Source organism: Procambarus clarkii, chromosome 20 (genome assembly GCF_040958095.1).
Source record: "Procambarus clarkii isolate CNS0578487 chromosome 20, FALCON_Pclarkii_2.0, whole genome shotgun sequence".
NCBI classification, from domain to species: domain Eukaryota; kingdom Metazoa; phylum Arthropoda; class Malacostraca; order Decapoda; family Cambaridae; genus Procambarus; species Procambarus clarkii.
The window spans coordinates 29,798,918-29,823,684 of record NC_091169.1 but is presented as its reverse complement, the minus strand read 5'-3'; the positions used below and the strand labels follow the sequence as shown (position 1 = coordinate 29,823,684).

General features: G+C 40.2%; 1 protein-coding gene across 1 annotated transcript in view; it reads right to left on the bottom strand.

The window, feature by feature from the left end:
• Window positions 1-24,767, bottom strand: part of LOC123755365 (serine-rich adhesin for platelets) — a 190,702-nt gene that overhangs the window by 135,060 nt on the left and 30,875 nt on the right. The window contains 4 exon segments of the mRNA XM_045737920.2: window positions 984-1,091; window positions 9,005-9,106; window positions 13,353-13,584; window positions 21,282-21,468. Coding sequence (XP_045593876.2) covers window positions 984-1,091; window positions 9,005-9,106; window positions 13,353-13,584; window positions 21,282-21,468 — 629 coding nt within the window.

The following is a 24,767-nucleotide window of genomic DNA, read 5'->3' as shown; positions in this document are numbered from 1 at the left end:
AAAAAATTTGTCACTGAATCTAAGTAGTTCTCTAACCTGTGGCTGGTTATTTCCAGATAGACTTCCTGGTATAACATTATTGTTTGCTTTTCTCCACCTTAGACCAGGTAGGTTGAAGTCTCTTAGTTAGATATCTCGTATTCGGGGTTTGCCATATTATTGAGACTATTCTCTATTTTGTTTGTGTGTTGCGTGAATTCCTAAATTCCACAGATCACAATCACTTACTCAGGTCTTTCCTGGATCTAAACTTGTCTTATTTATATCCACTGTTCTCGTGTTGAAGAGAAGGAAAAAGGAAGAGGAGTAAGGTACAGAAATGTACATTGCAGAAGTCATGGAATAAAATTTTAAACCCTCTACCTGTACACAGTAGTGGAGAGTATGATAATGAGGGTTGATGAGCTTGAGGGCTTTCGTGCTGACATGCACTAGACTATTTACTATAGCTGGAGAAACTTTGAGTACAGATAATATTGTAGATAGATGACAGAGGTATTGGTTGTTAATTGAGTATATAATTGTTGCTATTGTTTTAAGTGCTCATCAGGGTGCTGTTGCATTGTTTATATAATTTGTTACCTAAATGTGTGCAAAAATGTGTTCTATGCTTTGGGTAATGATTTATTTTTTACACTAACAAAATAAATGGCAATAAACATGAAAGACTGGAATTTCTGGTGAGCCAGAGGACTCCTGTCCTTTTTAGTCTGAGCAAGGTTACACTAGATTATTTTATCAAGTGACTCACTATAAATTACTGAGTGTCTAACTTTACATTTGATTTAACCCATTCTAACAAAAATAATAATACTTTTTGAATAAATTAGTAACTACTGTACATTAGTATTTATCTTATTTAAACAATAGGAGGGTAGCACACTTTGAACTATACCAAGTAAAATTATAGTCATCTCTGATGGGTAAGGTAACATATGGTTGATCTTACTGTGATAAGTGTGAGCATAAATGCAGTCATTTACCTTGTTGAGCACAAGTGACCGAGCCAAGATGTCCAGGTACTCTCCCTCCTGGTGCTGCAGAGACTTGTTCAGAGTAACAAATCTGCTGTATATGTCACTTTGGGAGCCCTTGATGAGGTATTAGGAAAAAAAGGCATCACATTCCATGACAAATAACACACCACTAAAATTGCTCACTAAACTGACTAGATGCAAGCAGCATCAACAGATGGGAGATTATTTGTTTAAATAGCTGTATAGCCATAAACTTTAAATTATTTAGCACCATCATCCTCATGCAAGAATGTGCTTGCAACTTTCTGTCAGGGTAAATTATGCTTGTTATTGTAAAGAAAGAACAGTTAACAACTATTACAAATAAATTCAATTTGTTTTAAATGTTCCATGGCCAACTATATGTTAAGTTAAAAACATTAACTGCTCTCTCTTGTACCTGGCCAAAAATATTAATTACAGGCTTGTTATCCACCTATGTTAAAATAAGGTCAGATTAAGATCAGAACACAAAAATAATAAGGCACTAACCACTATTAAATTTGCCAAATCTCTTGCACAAACATGCTGAACATATGAGCATAGTTCAGAAGTGTTAAAACAGAATTATTATATTCAACTAGCTATACAAGATTAGTGAAAACGACAACCAGAAATGCATCTGTCACAAAAATAATGAAGCTAAGTTAAATAGTTTATTAAAACACGGATATATGCTTCTAGTAATGAGCAACATCCCAGTCATAATAATAATAAATATAATCCTACAGAAAACAATTATTTTTTTTCTCATTTTCAGTAAATGCCACCAAACACACAACCACTCCAAAAAGTCTCAGGCAAATATCACTTATGAATTTTGAAGTCACCAAGCTCTCAAAATTATTAGTAATTCTTAAATATATTAAAATAATTTAAACACAAATCAGTGCAAGATACAAATTCACAAATGTTCACACAGTTCCCACTAATCACCTCCTCAGATTTCTGGGCAGCTTCAAGATGAGCTTTCAGCTTCGTCTCGGAGTCCTTGAGGTCCCGCAGTACCTTGACCAGTGTGTTGTACTTGCCAATGTTGCTCTGAATGGCAGTGTTTACAAGAATTGACAATTACTATTATAACTCCATGTTCTGAGTAAATCTTCTATATCTACAGATCTGATATCTTCCTAACTCTGGAAACACCACATCAAGGGATAGCCACAGAATAATTCTTTGGGGGGGGGGTCAATCACCACAAAAACCAAATTTGAGTCTTGTCCTTATTAATACAGTGGCACCTGCAAAACTCATACTGAGCAAAATTAAAGATAATCATCATTCACACCCTTCTTTTTCCCATGCACCTTCACTGAAGTTTACTGAGCCAAACCTAGAGTTCAATCTGTCACACAATGGATATCTTCCAGATGCTAACTGTGACGAGATTTCACCATCAATATTTACTCTCAAATTCCAGCCTCTGAATCTTATTTTTCAAACATAGTGCCATGACTCACATTGAAAAGAAAAAACTAGAAACAAAAAATTACAACCAGACACAGAATTTTGCTTTAATTATGTTCAGTGGCTTCTCATAACAATTCCACTTTCTAAGGTTGTGCATATTTAGGAAAACCATTAAAGATTCGTTTAGAGCAATACTGAGTATTAAAGATGTAACTCATACCATCATTTATACGTGCTCTACTGACAAAGTTTACCGAGCCAAATTTAAAGTTAAAGCTGTCACATGATGGATATCTACCAGCATATTCCTACTTTAATAAATTTCACTATCACCACCACTTTCTCCCAAGCCCCAGCATCCAAATATGTAATTACCTAAGTGTAGTTACAGGATGAGAGCTACGCTCGTACTGATCCGTCTTCCCAGTACAGTACGTCTACTCTTTGAAACTACTGACGGTTTTGGCCTCCTCCACCTTCTCACTAAGCTTGTTCCAACCATCTACCACTCTGTTTGCGAAAGAAAACTTTCTAATATTTTTTCGGCACCTTTGTTTCCATAGCTTGAATCCGTGTCCAAAGTAGCAGGAATTGTTTGTGAAGTTGCTGGTTTCAGGAATTTCTCTTTGTCAATTTGGTCGATTCCTGTTAGTATTTTTTAAGTGGTGTTCATACCACCTCTTTTACTGAATATTCCAATTTTGGTCTCACAAAAGTCATTAACAGTTTCTTTAGTTACCTGCTTGACACCTGCTTGATGGGATTCTGGAAGTTCTACTTCCCTAAGCCCGGCCCAAGGCCAGGCTTGACTTGTGAGAGTTTGGTCCACCAGGCTGTTGCTCGGAGCGGCCCTGCAAGCCCACATACCCACCACAGCCTGGTTGATCCGGAACTTCTTTTAGAAAATACTAGTCTAGTTTTCTCTTGAATATGTCCACGGTTGTTCCTGGCAATATTTCTTATAGTTCACTGGGAGGACGTTGAACAGCCGTGGACCTCTGATGTTTATACAGTGTTCTCTGATTGTGCCTATGGGCACCTCTGCTCTTCACTGGTTCTATTCTGCATTTTCCTTCCATATCGTTCACTCCAGTACATTGTTATTTTACTGTGTAGATTAGGGACCTGGCCTAGTATTTCACCATCCATAAAATTAAAAGCAAGTCTGAAGTTGGCAAGCAACTAATATGCTCCTCTCACAATGTTCTTTGTGTGTTCCTCTGGTGACAGCTTACTATCCAAAATTATCCCTAAGTCTCGTTCTTTATTAGAGTTCAGTAATTCCTTTCCACATAGTTTGTAAGTTGTGTGTGGTCTATTTTATCAGATTCCATATTCCATAACATAGCATTTTTCACATTGAATTCCATCTGCCAATTGCCGCTCCAAGCACTTATTTTATCTAGATCGATTTGAAGGGCATTACAATCATCTGCGTCTCCTATCTTCCTCAGTATCTTAGCATCATCTGCAAACATGTTCATATAATTCTGTATTCCTTCTGGTAGATCGTTTATGTAGACGATGAACATTACTGGTGCAAGAACTGAACCCTGTGGTACTCCGCTAGAAACACTCCTCCAGTCAGATACACTGTCTCTGATTACAGCCCTCATCTGTCAGTTAGAAAAATTTTCATCCAAGTCATCAGTGTCCCCTGTCACTCCCTGCCAGCATGTTTCAGTTTCCAGAACAGCCTCTTGTGTGGGACTCTGTCAAAAGCCATTTTAAGGTCCAGATGTTTTTGTTTTTAGTGTTTGACTACCACAATTGTTAATGATATGGGTCGATAATTTAAAGGTTCCTCTCAAGTTCCATTTTTATAGATTGGTACAATGTTTGCCTTTTTCCATACATTTACTTAACATTCCTGTGCACAAGGATGTCGAATATTATTTGGAGTGGAATGCTCAGCTTAATTGCACATTTTTTGCAGCACCCAAGGAGAAACTCCATCAAGTCCAACTGCTTTAACCCCTCAAATGCGCAATGCACCTGCAGGCCCTTGACGGGGGGTGCATAATGTGCCTCCAGGTATTTGTATTTTTCACGTTCCATTCAAAACTGGCACGTGGTGATTGATGCAAGTACTGTAAATGGATGCCTGGGGGCCCCAGTGATCGTCCGCCATTTTGAAAAAAAATCCCAGCATGTCCCTGCGGCCGTGGGGAGCCTCAGTTTCAAAGCAGCAACCATGTATGATGCATTGTCTACGAGCTCCCGCTCCACAGGTGACCAGCGGTCATGGAAAACGACTCTCTGAGGAGGAGATACGTGACCTTTATATGATGACAGGTGGTATGAATAGATGACTTAGACTATGATCCAGAGAAAGACCTTACACAGAGGTCTGACAAGAGTGAGGGAGAGACTGAGGTGGATGATGTGGCAAGCGTGTACAGTACACGCGCATCGCCGCCCTGGGTTAACACCGTTATCATCACCACCACCATGTATGTTCCCAGACGCAAGTTTATTCAGTGACAGTACATACGATGAATCTTTCTCGGGCTTCAGTGACATAGGCTCCGATACGAGTAGTGTAGGACAACCCAAGTACGAGCAGCAAGGGTGTTACCAGGCGAGGGTTTTGCTGCCTCAGCAACACGTCGCGGCAGGCGGCGGCGTGTCTCGCAGCAACAGGACAATGACGACAGTGGCTCCTCAACATCAGGTGTTCGTGTTAGGCCTGCATTGTGTAAATCTGCCTCATCGCCTACCATACCCTCACGCAGCTCCAGCACCAGACGACGTAGCCGCATTTTTGGTGCTCGCGGTGAGTGTAGGGTCCTCCGTGACACTCCTTCCTCAGGCCATATCAATCAAATGCAAGGCCCCCATGATATTGAAGTGGTCCTTCCAGAATTGTTTGAGGGTCAGCTCTGTGGTGTCTATCACATGAACACACCTCTCCAACAAAGCCCTCATGTACAGCTTCTTAAAGTTAGGAATGACTTGCTGGTCCATGGGTTGGAGGAGTGGAGTGGTGTTTGGAGGAAGAAACTTGATGGTGATGGTGATGAACTGATTCTCCGGGAACAGATCATCTTGCATTTGTAGAGGATGTGCAGGTGCATTATCGAGCACAAACAAGGCCTTGAGTGGTAACTCTTTCTCGACGAGATAATTTCTCACCATGGGGCTGAAAACATCATTTACCCATTCACTGAAGAAGATCCGCATGACCCAGGACTTCTTGTTGGACCTCCACATCACATTCAGCCGTGTCTTGTGCACCTTACACACCTTGAACACTTGTGGATTTTCAGAGTGGTAGATGAGCGGCGGCTTAACCTGTGCAATCGCCACTTGCATTGGCTGCAGAGCATGAGGGTGAGCCAATTCTTCATCGGTTTGTGGCCAGGCAACAATTGTTCCTCTTGCGTGATGTAGGTCCTCTTCGTGAATTTTTTCCAAAACAGCCCAGTCTCGTCACCATTGAGAACCTGTTGGGGCAGGAACTGTTCCCGATCAACAAATTCCTGAAACTGTGGCACATAAAGTCTCAACAGCAGCTTTATCAGAGCTGGCAGCCTCCCCATGTTGCACAACATTGTGTATATCGCTCCTCTTCCTAAAGTCCTCGAACCATCCACGGCTTGCCTTAAATAACTCGTCTTCAGATGACGCACAGTATCTTCCTGACAAGGTCCACATACAGCACCCTTGCCTTAGCACAAACGATAGCTTCAGAGACACTATCGCCATGTAATTGACGTTCATTCATCCAGACCAGCAGTAGCCTTTCAACATCATCTAGGAGTTTTGGACATTTCTTGATAACCTTGGTAACTTCTTTGGCCACGTCAAGCGTCTTAAATTGTTCCTCCCTCTTCAAAATGTGCTAATTGTTGAGGAAAACCTGCCATACTCCCTGGCGAGATCAGCCACACGAACACCACTGCTCGTGCTTTGCTATGATTTCCTTCTTCACGTCCACAGTGATTGGCTCTTTCTTCCCCTTGCCAACACTTTTTTACCAAGCTGCTTCTTTGCCGACATCGAGTGTTAAGAAGTGTATGTAATCACAAACCCACACAAAACCCACGACTATCATATGCGAAACGATGCAGAGGGATACTGGTCGTGCACGACACCACAACAACACTGTCGTCGGAGGCGGCATGAACCTACCATGTGGTGTTGATGTTATTCAAACAAGCGATCATCTAACGTGTCGAATTGTTGGCGATCGGGGCGCTCATTACCCAAATTGTTCGCCATTTAAGGCGAGCAATCTCGTCACTCAAGGTACTACTGTATATACAATTTTCAGAAACATGTGCCCTTTCTCTTTGTCCTTCACTCCCCCTTCCTCTAATGATTTTGTTGCTGTGTTTTGATGTACCATTTCACTAACTTTCCAGTCATTAACACATTGTAGAAAACAAAATTTCTTTCTTCTTCACTTCTATTCCCATTTAGATGTTTCAGTTCCTCAAGGTTTGCTTTCAGCTTTTCTCTTGTCTTCCTTTGAGAGGTTTTGTCTTATTGATGAAAGTTTGCTATCCTCACCATTCAGCAATTTCCTGGCATTTCTAAGCACTTCATTACTTGTTTCTCTCCATTAAATGTCACTCTTAAGGGGCAATTTTTGTCTTTCTCATATTTTCCTATCCTTCCTATGATGTAGAATAGAACCAATGAAGAGCAGAGGTGCCATAGGCACAATCAGAGAACACATCAGAGGTCCGCGGTTGTTCAACGTCCTCCCAGCAAGCATAAGAAATATTGCCGGAACAACCGTGGACATCTTCAAGAGGAAACTAGATTTATTCCTCCAAGGAGTGCCGGACCAACCGGGCTGTGGTGGGTATGTGGGCCTGCGGGCCGCTCCAAGCAACAGCCTGGTGGACCAAACTCTCACAAGTCGAGCCTGGCCTCGGGCCGGGCTTGGGGAGTAGAGGAACTCCCAGAACCCCATCAACCAGGTATCAACCAGGTACTAAAACCCCTGACATTTTCCTTTGAATTGAACCTTCTATTAAACCTACTTTTTTCTCAATGATTTTCATCTATTCTGCAACTGTGTCCACTCTAGATGATATTTCCCTTTCTAAACACTCAAAAATTATTATGGACTTACTTCTATCTGCAGTGTTTTGTACTAATTTACTGTTGGTAACCAGTTCTTTCCAAATTGCTTGCCTAATTTCTGCTTCTTGTTGATCATGTCTGGTTTTGACTTCCCAACACACTTCCTTGATCGTCTCTCTCTCTTTTACAACTTGCGCATTTGTCTCTCTTATTTCCTCTTTGTACATTTATAGTTCTTTATTAACCTCCTTTATGTGAGTTATCCATGATGTTTCTCTTTGCATATCCTTGCCTATCTTTATGTTCGCCCTCACGGTTCCTTAGAGTTGTTCACCATATGAGTATTTTCTTGTTAATTTCTTCAAATTCCCAACTCTTCACTTTCCATACCTCATTTTCTAGCATTAGTTCCTTGATTTGTTCCTCCTGTTTCTTTAAATTGTCTGTTAAAGTGGTACTTTTCCAACTTTGCTGAGGAATGTTTCCTTTTAAAGTGCGAACCTTATTCATGAAACATTCCTTGGCTTGCTCTAATTTAAGGATCTTGTCTTCATATTCCTTTAGCCTGTTCTCAATAATCTCTAACCTGCCAAGAAAGCCTCTTTCCTTATATTTTGTGCTGAGAATCCATCGAAACATTTATCAGCTGATGGGCTTACCTCTCTCCCGTGGTAACATACTGTTATTGACATCTTTGTTAGCCCTCTTTGTTATTGACGATCGCTTATTTTGGAGTATAAACTTTTACAATACAGAATTTTCACTCATTTTCACTTATTTCTTGTGTTTTATTTACTTTTCAACTTCCTTATACCTTTATGTAACTTGGGACACCACTAACAGCCCTCAACCTGCTCCAAATACTTCGGTAATTTGAGATTCCTGGGGCCAGTTGCAGTGTGACAATCTCCTGGTGCCTGGTGCTGTTGGACTCTCTGTAGCTGTGTTGGTGTTGGTGATTCTCTTTTTCCCAGAGCAGTTGCTTATCTCTAGCATACTTTTTAGGCTTATGAGTTGCCTCTTTCTTCGTACTGGTACACCACAAACACACTTCCTCTTTTTTGTCAGCTATTATTATTATTATTATTATTATTTTGAATTTTCATTGACAAAACATCTGAGATAGTCCACAAATGCACATTGGGTCAACGCTGGGCATGAGAATAATAATGACTAGAACAGCAAGGGTCAGCTACATGACAACTGTGGCTATGGGAAATTTTTTTCAGTACCTCCCATAGCATGCAGCCATGTGGACATAAAAGTAGAACTAACTATATTATGGAGGACGACAGCTAGTTTGCAGAGAATATCAAGACGCAAAAACAGTGAATTAGGAGGCTAATTGTAAGATCGGGTGTTTTTAAGTTGGATATTCTTAAGTCAGGGACTCCCTGTACAACTAAAATACTTGTATTCTTCATAACCATTCTACTCACAGCAGTAATACCACTTGCTATAGTTAAGGTGAGATTGTTCTTTTTATTTTTCTATCACAAATATTTATTGCAACTGGAACATTACAAAGAGTAATTGCATACCGTGTCACCTTGTTGTTCTAGTGCAGTCATAGCTGTGGTGGTCTGCTGGATGTAACCCTGGATCTGTTGAAGCTTCTCCATGATTTTCTTACTATCAACACCCTATACAAAAGAAAATAATTATACATGAAGGTACACATCTTAAATTCTTCCTAGTACAATACTGTATCAATCAATGAAATTTTTAAACCGCAATGGGATGGCATCATCATTTGCTCATTACCTGAGCCACTGTGAGTTCTGCCAGTTGATGAATATCATTATTATTGCCCAGTTTGTATACCAATGTGAATATGCATATTGTATTCACCGAGTTGTGCTTGTGGGGGTTGAACTTTGCTCTTTCTGCCCGCCTCTCAACTGTCAATCAACTGTCACTAACTACTAACTAATTTTTTTCCACACACACACACACACACACACTTACTGTACTGGGGGACTTCAACTTTAAGGCAATAGACTGGGAGGCCTACGAGGCAAGAACAGAGGACATTTGGACAGGCAGATTTGTAAACCTCATCTTGGAGACATTCATGTATCAACACGTCAAGCAGGCCACAAGAATGAGGGAAGGGGATGTTCCGTCAGTACTGGATCTAGTATTCACCAGGAAAGAAGAAGAGGTATTTGACATCCAGTACCTTCCTCCCTTGGGAAAGAGTGATCACGTCCTCTTGGACATTAAATATGCTACGCGATATAATCTAGTAGAGAATGGGGACAGTGAAACACTTGTTAAACTCGGTTTCAAGAGAGGACGCTATGGGGAACTTAGACATTTTTTTCTTGGGTATAATTGGACAGACTTGTTGCTAGGCAAGGAAGTAAATGAGATGTATGCCAAATTTTGCACAATATATGATGAAGGCACACAAACATTCATACCAAAACAGACATGCAGACCTAGGAAACAGGGCACAAGCATGGAATCATTAGAAAGAAGCCAAACCCCCAAACATACCAGCGATACAAAGAGGCAAGAAACAACTACACATCAATAAAGAGAGAGGCAGAGAGGAACTTTGAGAACGGTATAGCAGACAAATGTAAATCGGATTCAGGCCTTTTCTATAAATTCATTAAAAGCAAGCTGCAGGTAAAGGATAATATTCAGAGGTTAAAAATGGGGGACAGATACACGGAAAATGAAAAGGAAATGTGTGAAACATTAAACGAAAAGTTCCAAAGTGTGTTTGTACAAAATGAGATTTTCAGAGAACCAAACACATTAAGAATTCCAGAGAACAACATAGAGCGTATAGAGGTGTCTTGAGATGAAGTGGAAAATATGCTCAAGGAGCTAAGTAAGAACAAAGCAGTTGGTCCAAATGGAGTTTCACCATGGGTTCTGAGAGAATGTACATCTGAACTCAGCATTCCACTTCACCTTATCTTTCAGGCATCCCTGTGTACAGGAATCATAGCAGACGTGTGGAAATAGGCTAACATAGTTCCAATCTACAAAAGTGGCAGCAGGGAAGACTCCCTCAATTATAGACCAGTATCATTGATAAGTGTAATAGTGAAAATATTGGAAAAAATAATAAAAACTAAGTGGGTAGAACACCTGGAGAGAAATGATATAATATCAGACAGACAGTATGGTTTTCGATCTGGAAGATTCTGTGTATAGAATTTACTCAGTTTCTATGATAAGAGCCACAGAGATGTTACAGGAAAGAGATGGTTGGGTTGACTGCATCTATCTGGACCTAAAAAAGACTTTCGACAGAGTTCCACATAAGAGGTTGTTCTGGAAACTGGAAAATATTGGAGGGGTGACAGGTAAGCTTCTAACTTGGATGAAAAATTTTCTGACTGATAGAAAAATGAGGGCAGTAATCAGTGGCAATGTATCGGACTGGAGAAATGTCACAAGTGGAGTACCACAGGGTTCAGTTCTTGCACCGGTGATGTTCTTTGTCTACATAAATGATCTACCAGTTGGTATACAGAATTATATGAACATGTTTGCTGATGATGCTAACATAATAGGAAGGATAAGAAACTTAGATGATTGTCATGCCCTTCAAGAAGACCTGGACAAAATAAGTATATAGAGCACCACTTGGCAAATGGAATTTAATGTTAATAAATGTCATGTTATGGAATGTGGAATAGGTGAACATAGACCTCACACAACCTATAAATTATGGGAGAAATCCTTAAGGAATTCTGATAAAGAAAGAGATCTAGGGGTGGTTCTAGATAGAAAACTATCTCCTGAGGACCACATAAAGAACGTTGTGCGAGGAGCCTATGCCACGCTTTCTAACTTCAGAATTGCTTTTAAATACATGGATGGCGAAATACTAAAGAAATTGTTCACGATTTTTGTTAGGCCAAAGCTAGAATATGCAGCGGTTGTGTGGTGCCCATATCTTAAAAAGCACATCAACAAACTGGAAAAGGTGCAAAGACATGCTACCAAGTGACTCCCAGAACTGAAGGGCAAGAGCTACAAGGAGAGGTTAGAGACATTAAATATGCCAAAACTAGAAGACAGAAGAAAAGGAGGTGATATGATCACTACATACAAAATAGTCACAGGAATTGATAAAATCGACAGGGAAGATTTCCCGAGACCTGTAACTTCAAGAACAAGAGGTCATAGATTTAAACTAATTAAACATAGATGCAGAAGAAATATAAGAAAATTCACTTTCGCAAACAGCGGTAGATGGTTGGAACAAGTTAAGTGAGGTCATGGAGGCCAAAACCGCTAGTAGTTTCAAAGCGTTATACAACAAAGAGTGCTGGGTCAACGGGACACCACGAGGGTAGCTCTCATCCTGTAACTACAATTAGGTAATTACACAACCCCCCCCCTCATCTGACACTCTGAATTTTAGATCCTCAACAAGTTTGTGTTGTGCTTGGGTGGATAATGTGCCACTGATGCTTTCTTCTACCATGGTTTTCTACCTACTTTTCTCATGGGTAAGTCCTTTTGTCTTTGTTCTTATACTCTTTATGTTTTGTCACAAGATAAGTTTTCTCCTCTTGAAGGCTCTGTTGCAAACTTGAGGAGCTACTGAGAGGGGTTAAAAGAAATAGAAGCTCAAGTGTAAAGATACCCCTCTTTTGTGATTTTCCTCGGTAACTCCCCATTTCCACCCTGCTGTTCCCTTGTTTCCCAAATGGATTTGGAGGTGATATTGACAGCACATTAGTAAAAAGAGTAGCTGGCCAGAACCCCTGATGGCAGCCAGGGAAGCTGAAGCACAGGTTGTTAGCCCGTTGCTATCTTTTGCCTCGTGTTTTTAATTTCATTCCTATCTTTTAGATATGGTGTTGTTTTGTTTTGCCTATGACTTTCTAGGTGGTTTTCCTTAGTTGTTGGTTTCTCTTTGATCTTAACATTCTCATCTCACCTCCAGAAGAGAACCAGAATCTTGTCCTGGTTTCAGGTAGGCCACAAAAGTCACATGAAGGGGGGAGGACCTACAATATCCATTGTCATATACTACAGAAGAGCTACTGCTGGGCCACACAATAACTACTGCAGAACATTTTATTATACAGTGCTCTAATTTTTGTCAATTTGTGTGTTTAAATGTTTTCTACTTCATTGTTAAGATGCATTCTGTTCAAATATGAAAATTAATAAAAATGGGGAAAATACATATGTATATAAGAGTAAAAATGTGAAATTAAAATACATAAAATAACTTTGTGAGCAGACTTATTGGTTGTATTTCAGATGACATTATAAGCATTGCAAACAATCATAAACTGGTATTAAGTTACTTGGTCTGTACGTATTTTATATTATAGAACACCGTCTAATTTAAACATAAACCGTACTTTTCTGGTCATACATTATTGTTTTAGGTTTCAAGTCAATATAATTATATTATCTTACATATAATTAAAGAACCTTGAAGAAGACAAACAAAAAACTAAGGTATCCTTACCAGGGATACCTAATTAGAACAGGTGGATTACAGTACAGTACCACACTAGATAAAGTTCAGCAAAATACATATACTGTAATAATAATATAAAATGTTCAATAGCATTAGAAAGAGAAGACCACATGCAAGGTTGGAGTAAATCAGGGAACATACGCATGAAAGAAGAGGGAAGATGCACAAATATAGGTACAAAAGGAAACCAAACATGAGAAAAGCTGGATGTGAGAGTACAGAGAACGCATTAAAAATTAAAAGAATATTTGTTAAGGAAAGCCTCAAGGCTTTTCTGTTGTGGCTACTCCCAACAGAAAACTTTGTGGATGGAGAACACCAACAAACAGACAAGTTTATGTACACTGTCCTTCTAAAGTGAGAGAAAAACTACTGGGTGTAGAGAGAGAGAGACCAACATGGATAATTTCTTCAGTTACCTTCATATCAGCAACCGAGACGCTCTGGACAGCATTAGACATCTCCAGATTTGATGCACCCGATGCTTCAGCAGTGGAAGCCCTGGAGGAGCTTTCAGCAAGAGTATGGCCATTGGCTGCTGGACCTGAGGAGGATGGAGTGACCAAGGAGGCAGTAGAAGCATTACTCACCCCTGATTCTGTCCGAGACCGACTAGTAGAGCGCTCTCGGTCGTTGCCTCCAGCTCCAGTGCTGCTTTAAAATGGAAATACTAACATAAATAAAGGCTTCCAATAAATAATCAGTGAAAAAATTATAACAACTACTCATCACTATGGTCCAGTTTCTCACTTTCATGAGGCAAGACAATATTTGCCTGTAGAAGATAAAAGTAGAATACAAGAGGTAAAAGACATTCAAGATGACATCCACAAGACTAGTGTTGCGCATGATGTCTATGTTCACACCTATAAAATGTTGAAGCCATCTTAACACTTTCAGCCTCCTGGCGAAGGTAAAAAAAAAAGCGGTATGTGCTCACGGCGTTTTGCCGTGTCAGCGTAAAAACAAAAATGTGTATACTCTTTTTTACTTTCCTGACCTTAGTTCTCGAGCTACGTATTTCATTTTGGTACCAACGTGTTCGCAATAAAATTCTCTAGAAGAACATCAGTAAAAAGTCACGAAACGTATAGGGATACCAGCCCCAAATAAATAACTACGAAGATGACTCGCCGTGAGCGCCCAACAGCAACAAAATGTTTTTACTCTTGGGATTGTTATCACCTCCACACTTGTCCTACAGCGTTAATTTTGGTATTAATGGACTCGCAATGAAATTCCCAACACAGTGATATGAATATAAGCGTAGAATAATGATTGCGGCCCGCCCGCAAGAGTGTGGGAAATGGTGAAATTGTTACCCGGTATCGGTGACGGGACGACGCACGGCGCTTTGAAAGTTTATACTTATTTCACTCTCATGACATTATTATTCTATGTACGTCATTCATTTTTATGTCAATGTGTTCGCAATAGAATGTTCTATGAGCCTGTAGGTAAAAAAGGTCAACAAAGCGTAAGATAGAATAGCGCCAAATATAAAACAACGCTGGAACATATCAGTGAGAGTCAAACACACACGAAATGTTTTTACTTTTGTTATGTTTGTGAACCTTTCATGAACTTATTGTACCATGCAGCCTATTGGTGAGAAAGAGAGCCTCATGGCGCGCAGTTTGAAACAAACCCAAAGTAAATCGGATAAAAATTGAATTTTATACAAATATTTTAAAAGGGGACATAAATTTATGTCCACCAAGCGGGAGCGGGTAGGCGAAACAGGACGCCGGGAGGAGTCCTCATCCGCAGAAAGTGTTAAACTGCATTCACCTATCTATTTCCATTCCAGTTCTCATGCTAGGCTTATATTCAGTACTCACTTCCTAATACACTTACTCACTATACAGGTATCTCCCAATCTTTCTTATAGCATTAATCACCTCACTTCAAGGTAAATTCACAAGTATAGTGCCACTGTTCCAAAAAATCAAAACCTAGTATGCTAGCACAAATGCATTATAAAACCCCAAAAATGCAATGAACTCTTCAAATATATTCAAATATACAGTAGTGGAACCCCCATTATTCAAAACCCTGTTTTCTGGATTCTTAGATTACACAAACAAAATGGTTTTATTCTCTACCCTCATTAACTAGAGCATGTCCGGTTATTAGAGTTAACCCTCATTATCCATTAAATATTCTGCAGTTATTACTCCACAAACCCCATTTCCAATATTCTGCATTATGAGGCAGCTTGCTTTGTCATTGTTTATTATATTCTTCAGAGTCATACAGCTAATCAGACTATGATACAAGCGAAGCCTGATTATTTTGTTATAAAATTTCCATAGGAATTATTTTATTAGTGACCAGTTATCTTTTTATTTGGAAAAGTTTTGCATGTACAAAATACAGTACTAACAAAGATGACACCTCAGGCAAGGCCCCCTTGCTTCTGCAGAACACCTTTCAGACCAATAAGAAGACAAATAATATGTTAGCACTTTGTAATTGATAGTGACTATCAGATATTAAATGTGTAATCAGAGCTGGGAGAGCCAGGATCTAACTCCCAGGATCTGACTCGCCACCATTGCCCTATGTGGCCCATTGGAGCTACAATTTTATTCTATGAAGAACATGCAGTGGTTGGACTGACTTGATTCTTCATAGTAAGTAATGAAAAATCTAGATAAAAAAAATCCAGTTGGCATACAATGAATTACCATGGATTTTTTACAAGTTAAAGGGGGAGCAGTTAAGACCCCATGGGACCTGATTAGCTGCTGTTGATTGGGAATCAGGCAGTTATTTAAGCAGCTTATTTTAAAAATGCTTGCTCAACTGGCTTGACACTTTTTGCATGATACAAAATAAGGAATAGCAACAGTTAAAGGAGATGCACAATGAAATCACATTAACGTGATGTATTAATGAGAAAATCAGTAGAAGCCATGATGAGGATTTGAACCAGCTCACTTGGTACTGCCAAGCAAACACCCAAGACCACTACACCCTGACATGGTCAAAAACAATCCAACCTGGAATTGACACTTCTTTTGTCAAAGAAGATTATGTGAGTTGCAGCTGCACCAGGAGTTAAGAGCCCGGGATCTACAGCTCAAGTGTTGATGTGCTGTGAAAGTTTGTCCACTGTAATTCTTCAGTTAAAAATCAAGCAACAGTCATTTGGCACAACACATTCTGAAGACATTAGGGACTCCTCCACTACACCCTCCAATAGAAGAGATGATCACCAACGGACATCACAAGGATTGAAACAATTTGGATCAAGGAATAGCTTCATGCCCAGATCAGCTATCACTTAAGACATTCTAATGAGTGACATTACAGCAACCTTCAGAAAGAAATTCATTGGTCAGCAGGGTCATAAGATATGTGATTCCAAGAACCTAGAACAAGGTAATATGGAAGTTTTGGTCTTAATGTAGAGTCATTCTGTTTAGACGGTGGTGAAACACTGTAATGCTGAGATGAGTTTTATTTTAAAATTCATACTAGGCCAAGTGAGTACGGAAGTTGATATTTTTTTTATAATTACAGGGTATCATATTTTGGTGTATGATATATCTAAGATTTTGATCTTAAGTAGACATATCAGTTTTAATGAGTATTAGTATTGGACATTAAGGTATGCTGTAGATTAGAAGATATATAGTGTTCAAAATTTGTGATTTATTATCTGTTTATGCCAGGCGCTAGAAAAAAAGAGAGATTATAGTTACATTAACCCTTAAACTGCGCAACGCGCCTGCAGGCTCACGTCTGGTTTGCGCAACGCGCCTCCGGGTATTTGTATTTTTCACGTTCCATTCAAAACTCCCGCGGCTACATGGGGTTCACATCAGCTTCCTCAGGGCTCTTGTAAACAGACGCCATCTTTAAAAAAAATCGTGGTCCACATTCCCGGGTGTGGGAGCCTCAGTAGTGTGTGAGCAACCAAGGCTGGCGCTCGCAGCATGAGCGCACAGCACTGCTGTTCAGCATGTGACCACAGCATCGCCTAATAATGCCAAAATATATATATAACTTGTATTATTTAGCTATGATAGTGTTATATTAGAGCCTGAGTGTGATAATGACTGGGTACAATGTTCAAATATCAGTGATTCAATGCTGTTCACGATGTTCACAGCGCTAGCCACAGCACCACAGCATTATTTCGTTCATCTAGGAATCTTCAAATGATTTCTTAGGTTCCTTTTCAAAATAAACGTGTGGTCAATTATTCATTTACAGGAATTAGTGACCAGGATTGTGATAATAGCAGGATTGTGGTTATAATTAGCGTTGTGCGTAGTATTGTGGAAGGAGGAATTTTGATGAGGGAGGGCGATAATTGAGGTAGCCTCATTGTGTGTGTGTGGCTGCCACTCTTGTTTTGCTCACCATACTAGCTTAGTGGTTCGCTATGGGCAACACATATGTACATGGGTATATATAGTGTGTGTTTATAGTGTAAGAACAGCAACAGGAGAATGTTGAGAGGAGCTATTTCGGTGAGGGAGGTGACGTAATCGTAGCGTCGTCTGCTGTGTGATTTTTCATGCAGTGTATGGTGGCCACTGTACTGTTTGGACACAATACCGGCTTACTTCCATAGTTCTGGTAAATAAAACATGTAGATAGGTATATAGAACATGTGTAATAAGAACTATAATAATATGGTGGGAGGAACAATGTCGGCGAGTAAGATGTTGGAGTGAGGGAGACTGGCTGGGTGAGGCTGCTCTCACTCGAGGTGTTCTGAATGTGTTCATGGTCAAATGCTCCTATTGGCCCATACGAGGCAGCTGCTATTGGCCCATACGAGGCAGCTGCTATTGGCCCATACAAGGCAGCTGCTATTGGCCCATACGGGGCAGCTGCTATTGGCCCATACGAGGCACCTGCTATTGGCCCATACGAGGCACCTGCTATTGGCCCATACGAGGCACCTGCTATTGGCCCATACGGGGCACCTGCTACTGGCCCATACGGGGCAGCTGCTATTGGCCCATACGGGGCAGCTGCTATTTGCCCATACGAGGCAGCTGCTATTGGCCCATACGAGGCAGCTGCTATTGGCCCATACGAGGCAGCTGCTATTGGCCCATACGAGGCAGCTGCTATTGGCCCATACGAGGCAGCTGCTGTTGGCCCATACGAGGCAGCTGCTGTTGGCCCATACGGGGCAGCTGCTGTTGGCCCATACGAGGCAGCTGATATTGGCCCATACGAGGCAGCTGCTATTGGCCCATATGAAGCAGCTGCTACGCGGTGTTCTGAATGTGTTGATGGTGAATGTATATAGTGTGTAAATAGATTGTATATATACACAAATTAGCATGATACATAGTAAATATGTGCTGCATATGTGCGCACAAGTTTCATGCACGTAACACAGTGTCTACGGACAGTACGGATGTTGTACTGCGATATTATAGTGTACGTGTTCATTATACATTGGATTGGCACATAAAAACAATGAAAATGTATTTGGAAAGGTGCGCAAAAAATGAACGAAAATATATTCGCGGCAACTCGCGCACCCCGCCCCGAGCGCCCCACCGCCCCCGAGAGCTTACGGCACGGGCGCACGGGGAATGATGACGTCACGCCCCAACTTCCGGACCCCATAGCAGCCAAAGTAAGTACAATTTCGACTTTTTTTTTACATACCCATACTGAGGGAAGGGTTTTTGACACTTTAAAAAGAAAAAAGAATTTTTTCCAGAGAATTTATTTCCTGCGCACTGTGGGGGTGTCACATTTGGAGGCAACGCAGTTAAGGGGTTAAGAACTTCCTTGTATATACATCATTAAATACAGATAATATGGAACGTTAACTATTTATACCTTAACTATAGATAGAGCTAAGTGCACGTTTGATTATATGTGTTCATTAATATTATTTGAGCCTGAATATATATATACTTATTATGTGAGATTTTCATTACAGTTACAAAATATGTTTGCCAATCTTAACCCCCAACATGTGGCCTAGGATTTACACACGCACACACACACAATCTGCCTAAATGCAACAGAAAAATTACAAAAATAGTTTTTCTTATAGAATGATTAATTTGGATGCAGAATGTAATGAGAAGTGGAAATAAACTGAATACAGGTGTACTATATGAATTTGGTTATCCAAAGCCTACTGAACCGAATATTTGTGCTATCATCCCAAAATCACATCCAAATAATTTTCTGGAAAAACTTTCCCATATTCAGACAGAAATCCGGATAACCAGAGATGAGGCTACATAAATTTTCAAGAACTACACATTTTAATTAAGATCTACAGTATCAAACAAGAACAACAACTACAACAAGGTAGGCAAAAGTTTGTTTTAAATTATGTATTTTTTATTTATAGTGTGTGGAAATTCAAATTTGGTTGGTTGTGGTACAACAAATTGTGAATTGATCATTTTTAGACTTTCTCAATAAGAATTCTGCTTATCCGGATGTCTGGCGTATTCAGTGAGGGATGTCTGACTTATTCAGTTCATATAATCCTGATAAGTGAGCTTAGAAAGTATCTACATTGTAATTGGTTTCATACATTGTACGAGTTGATCGTGAGGCAGCCCAGCCCCACCTGTCAAAGCCAAAGTATGTTGTCAGCAACACACCTTGGATGTCTAGACAATCATATGTATGAATGTATGAATTTATGTATGTAAGAATGAATGTACTCACCTAGATGTACTCACCTAGTTGTGTTTGCGGGGGTTGAGCTCTGGATCTTTGGTCCTGCCTCACAAACCGTCAATCAACAGGTGTACAGATTCCTGAGCCTATCGGGCTCTATCATATCTACACTTGAAACTGTGTATGGAGTCAGCCTCCACCACATCACTTCCTAATGCATTCCATTTGTCAACCACTCTGACACTAAAAAAGTTCTTTCTAATATCTACAAAAATGTGTATATCAATGAATGTATGAATGCATAAATGAATGTACAGTATGTATCAAAAAGAACTAAGGAAACTGCAAAAAGGCTTATTGCCCCATATATATATGAATCTGGGCCATATTATATATGAGTTTTGGGGAGATATAAATAGGATCTGCTGCCCATTGGCCTCATATGGGTCTATTGGCCCAAACCAGGCAGCTCCTTTTTTATAACCATGATACATATAGGATCCACCTCGTATGAGCCAATAAGCCTTCTTTATTAACAGGCCCAAGTTATGATTGGTTAGCCTGGTATACTTCATTACACCCATACAGAGGTGTGAAAACCATATGAATATACTCGGTATACATATCAAAAAATTATAATGGAATTATGTATCATGATGATTACCACATTGGGCATAGTAATATTTGCAATGATTATCTTGAGGTTATCTTGAGATGATTTTGGGGCTTTAGTGTCCCCGCGGCCCGGTCCTCGACCAGGCCTCCACAGCGACAGCTGACTAACACCCAGGTACCTATTTCACTGCTAGGTAACAGAGGCATTGGGTGAAAGAAACTCTGCCCATTGTTTCTCGCCGGCGCCCGGGATTGAACCCGGGACCACAGGATCACAAGCCAGCGTGCTGTCCGCTCGGCCGACCGGCTCCCCGGTCGGCCGAGCGCCGAAATGTGCAAATATTGTGCGAAATATTGTGCAAATGTGATAACACATTTGCACAATAAGTAATAATGAAACGATAGTAGGATTTTTTCACATGTCAAGGTAAACTCCACTACATCCATATAGAACTACTGCATTATATCCATATTATCATCAAACCCAGAGTAAAGTACAGTAATAGTAAAACCCAGAGAGTAATAGTTTAAATCAATGTATGATGATAACCACACTTTAAGGGTTAAAGTCCTCTCACTCTTGTGATAAAATGCAGTTAGAATAAACAGGTGAATATGATTGATGACAGAAGGTTGGGATCAATGAAACCTTTGTGAATGACGACGTGATAATTGTCATTCAAAAGAGTCTTTACAAGTGAATTCAGCATGATAGCTAAGCTTATTAATCATGTAAAATTTATATTCTAGCCCAAGAAAGCTAGACTGTTGGGCATATTTAATGTCAAAGTATGAGTTGGAGGCTGATACCTCAGAATTATTATTATTCAATTACCTCACTAGTGAAGCAACGTTCAGCGGAGTACAGATGGCAAATTTTCCATGATAAGTTGGTATACTCATGGATAATTATTGCTCAGACTGTTTTTCACATGGTTAAATATGTAGCAAATATTTTCATTAAACTTCGCGTGACACAAGAATTAAAGAAACTTTAGAGGGCCGGTTTACCCATATGAGGCAGCTCCTATGTATACATTTCTTATTGTCACTTGTTCTTTTCTCTGTTGACTCTGTAAGCATGCATAAAGCAGGAACTGCAGTACCTTTGTGATGCCTCCCTTGCACTTCTGGAGCCCTGATGATCCTCTTCTGCATCAGAAAATGTCATGTTGAGCAAGATTGAAGACAACTGGTTCAGGGGCACTGATAAACTACCGTGTGTTCTTGGAATGGTACGAGGAGTGTGGCTTCGTCGTGGTAAGGTCTCTATGGGAGGTCGTAGAGTTTGATCTGGGAATAATGGGGAAATGTGTGAATTAACACATTAATAGAATTATAACATTAATACTGTAATTAAACAATTATCAAACTGAATTAATTTCATATATAACATAGCTAAAGTATGCCATAACTATATTTCAACTCTAAAAGTAAACACTTCAAATATGACATCAAGTTTCTTTGAACCCCAATATGGTACCATATATGCCATTTGATTCTTATGTATTGCACTCCACTAACAATGAACATTCAAATTTATGATGGTAAATCCTACATGTATCAAGAGTTTCTATCCCAGTTGTAGACAACAGAAAAAGCCTGCAACAGTCGAACAGTTGTGTTCTTTATATCCAGTGTAGACGTATCTTCAGATATGAGCCTAAAAAAAAAAATTGATCTATGCTCAGATGCTTAAATCAGAGTGTGCTGGGAAACGTAGTCAAAACTCAAATAACTTCCATACAGATATCACACCTTATCTGTGCAGTGTCTATAACAGATTTGGCATGGAAATTCTGGGAGGCACCCTAGAGATCAACTTCACTAAACAAAATCGGGGCAGAGAAATTCCTAATGAAGTAATCAAGATACTCCTAAACTAATGTCACACAAAAAAGGGAAAAAAATCTCTTCCACAAAACCACAAGGGTTCTAAGGCAAAAATACAATGGCCCAACAGAAAATATGGGACCACCTGCTATTCAATAGCACATCCAGGAAATGAAGCAGAATCAAGCCTAAACAGAGCACGGTCCATTTCAATGCACATTTTTCATCCTTTAACTAGAACTACAACGAAACCCGTGCTGAATGTAATGAAAAGCCTTTATTTTTTTATAGATCTTTGCTGGCTCCTTGTTAATAGCTAACTGGCAAGCTCCACCTTTATCAATCCACACTTGACCCATGCAAGTCATAAATATGCCTACTGGGGATGGGGGGGCCAGAGGCCAAAATGTGGGTCCCCCCCCCCCCTTAAGAGGCACAAGCAGCAAGGGGGATCATAAATCACCTAACCAAGAAAAGACATCAGAAAGATGAGTGAACCAATAGAGACAAACAGCAAGGTAAACAAAGCATGGAAAATGGGACAGCGTAGCACTGAGATTCCTGAACTACTTGGTGAGGAATATCTCATTAGTTTCACCCATGCATCACCAAGTGACTGTGGCGTAACTTCCCCCTCGATCCACCACTGTTGAACCCTCAGTCATATAGCCAAAAAGATGGAGAACAGAAGCTCTAGGAGACAGGAGGATCCCACGGAGCCAAGAAGGACCTACTAGGAAGAGGCATTTCATCACATTAAACTCTGGTTGTCTGGGTGAGCTCATTAGTGTTATGATACAAGAGAGAAAAACAAAGAAGGGTATTCTCCTAGGGCACGGGAGTTTCAGACTGAGCAAAAGTTCCTAAGCCTGAATATCTGCTCAAGACATATTCTAAAAGCCTTTGGACCAAGCTGTAAGCTTATGATCATAATGGGCCCAAGGGTAGACTGTAGGCTAGCTAAACTTGATGACACTGTGGACAAGCCAAGACAATCAAGCCATGGAACAAGGAACCAAAGACACTGGCTTCACACAGAGAGCATTTCCCCCCATGCACCACTAGCAGAGTGAAAGTAACAGAGTATGCCCACAACCAGACAAAATGAATGATGCATCCCCTGGCCAAACCAAATAAGCATTAATCACCAAAGGGCCCCTCCAGAAACTAGTCATCTCATACCTGGCCAGAAAGGAAAGGAGAGATCTGTAAATGAATAAAATGCTCCCCTATGACCAAAAAAGCAAAATTTCTACTTACGGAGGAGAGCAAGCAAAGCTCCCCTACATGACAACCAGAAGCATGGGCCAACATGAAACCCTTAAGAAGCAATCCTGGACCAAAGGAGTGAGAAAGAATATAAAGGAAATTGAAAACCAAAACCTTGTACAAAGACCAGGATGGCTAAGGCCAGAGATGAAAAAATGCCCAAGACAACTTGTGAAATGAGGTCAACGAAACATTGACATTCAATTCCAACAGCAGCAGCTCCACCAAGGTCAAACAATACAAGGGAAAAAGTATTCGGCATGAGAAGCCCATCCACAACCAAAATAAAACAATTGGACCACAGATACACAGATACCATGCATAAGCCACTAAGAAAAAAAAGAGAAAATGGAGCACCAAGAAACTTCATATGTTTGCTACAACAAAACCTGCAAGAAACACACCAAAAAGATCAGCCACCTTCTGACCATGAAAAGAATGATATACGAGTCAAAAACTTCAAACAAGTAGAACTATGAATCATCGAGAAACATCTCTTGGTCTAGCTACTGAAAGAGGTGGAGGTGCAGAACACGATGCAGGTTTGGACGATAGGTCCAAAGGGCAGGAAACCATGGCTAGGTTGGTGAAAATGGAAACAGAAGGAGAAACATGCCAAAGAATGGCTTCGATTTGGCCTAAACCTGGAGCAACTACTAAACCAGAGGGAAGATATGAAGAAATACACACTAATTCCAGTCCAGCTTATAGGCATCCACTATGAGAGCCTAGCTATCTGGAATGGATGTGAGTTCTACATAAACTGGAAGTCACTGCTTCCATGCCAATGAGAAGAGGTCCACCTTGGGGCGGTGAAAGTCTTGCAATGCCAATGGAAGCACAATGTCGTTGACAGACCACTCTGTTGCAATGGGGCAAAAATGAAATGTTCATCAATTCACCTGAAATCTGAACCTAGTGAGCAAGGAAAGAGCCAGATATATGGCTTGCAGATGCATAGTCTGGCTGGGAGCTGCAGACTCTATAGACTATCTTCCAGAAGGTATAGACTCATTTCCTTTCAAGTTCGCTGATGATGCTAAAATTATGAGAAGGATAAAGACAGAGGAAAAGAGACTACAAGATAATCTGGACAAACTAAAGGAGTGGTCTAGCAAATGGCTACCAGAGTTTAACTCAAGTGTAAAGTAATGAAAATGGGTGAAGGGAGCAGAGGCCTAACACAAGGTACCACATCTGGGAGGTGAAATCCTTCAAGAAACAGGTTGAGAAAAAGATCTGGGCATTGATAACGCACCAAACCTCTCCCCAGAAGCCCACTTCAAAAGGTTATCATTAGTGGCATATGCTAGGTTGGTGAACATAAGAACTATCTTTAGAAACTTATGTAAGGAATCATTTAGACCCATGTACTGTATACCACATACATTAGACCAATCTTAGCATATGCAACTCCAGCCTGGAGTCCATACCTAGTTAAACACAAGACAAAGTTGGAAAAAGATTCAGAGGTATGCCACCAAACTAGT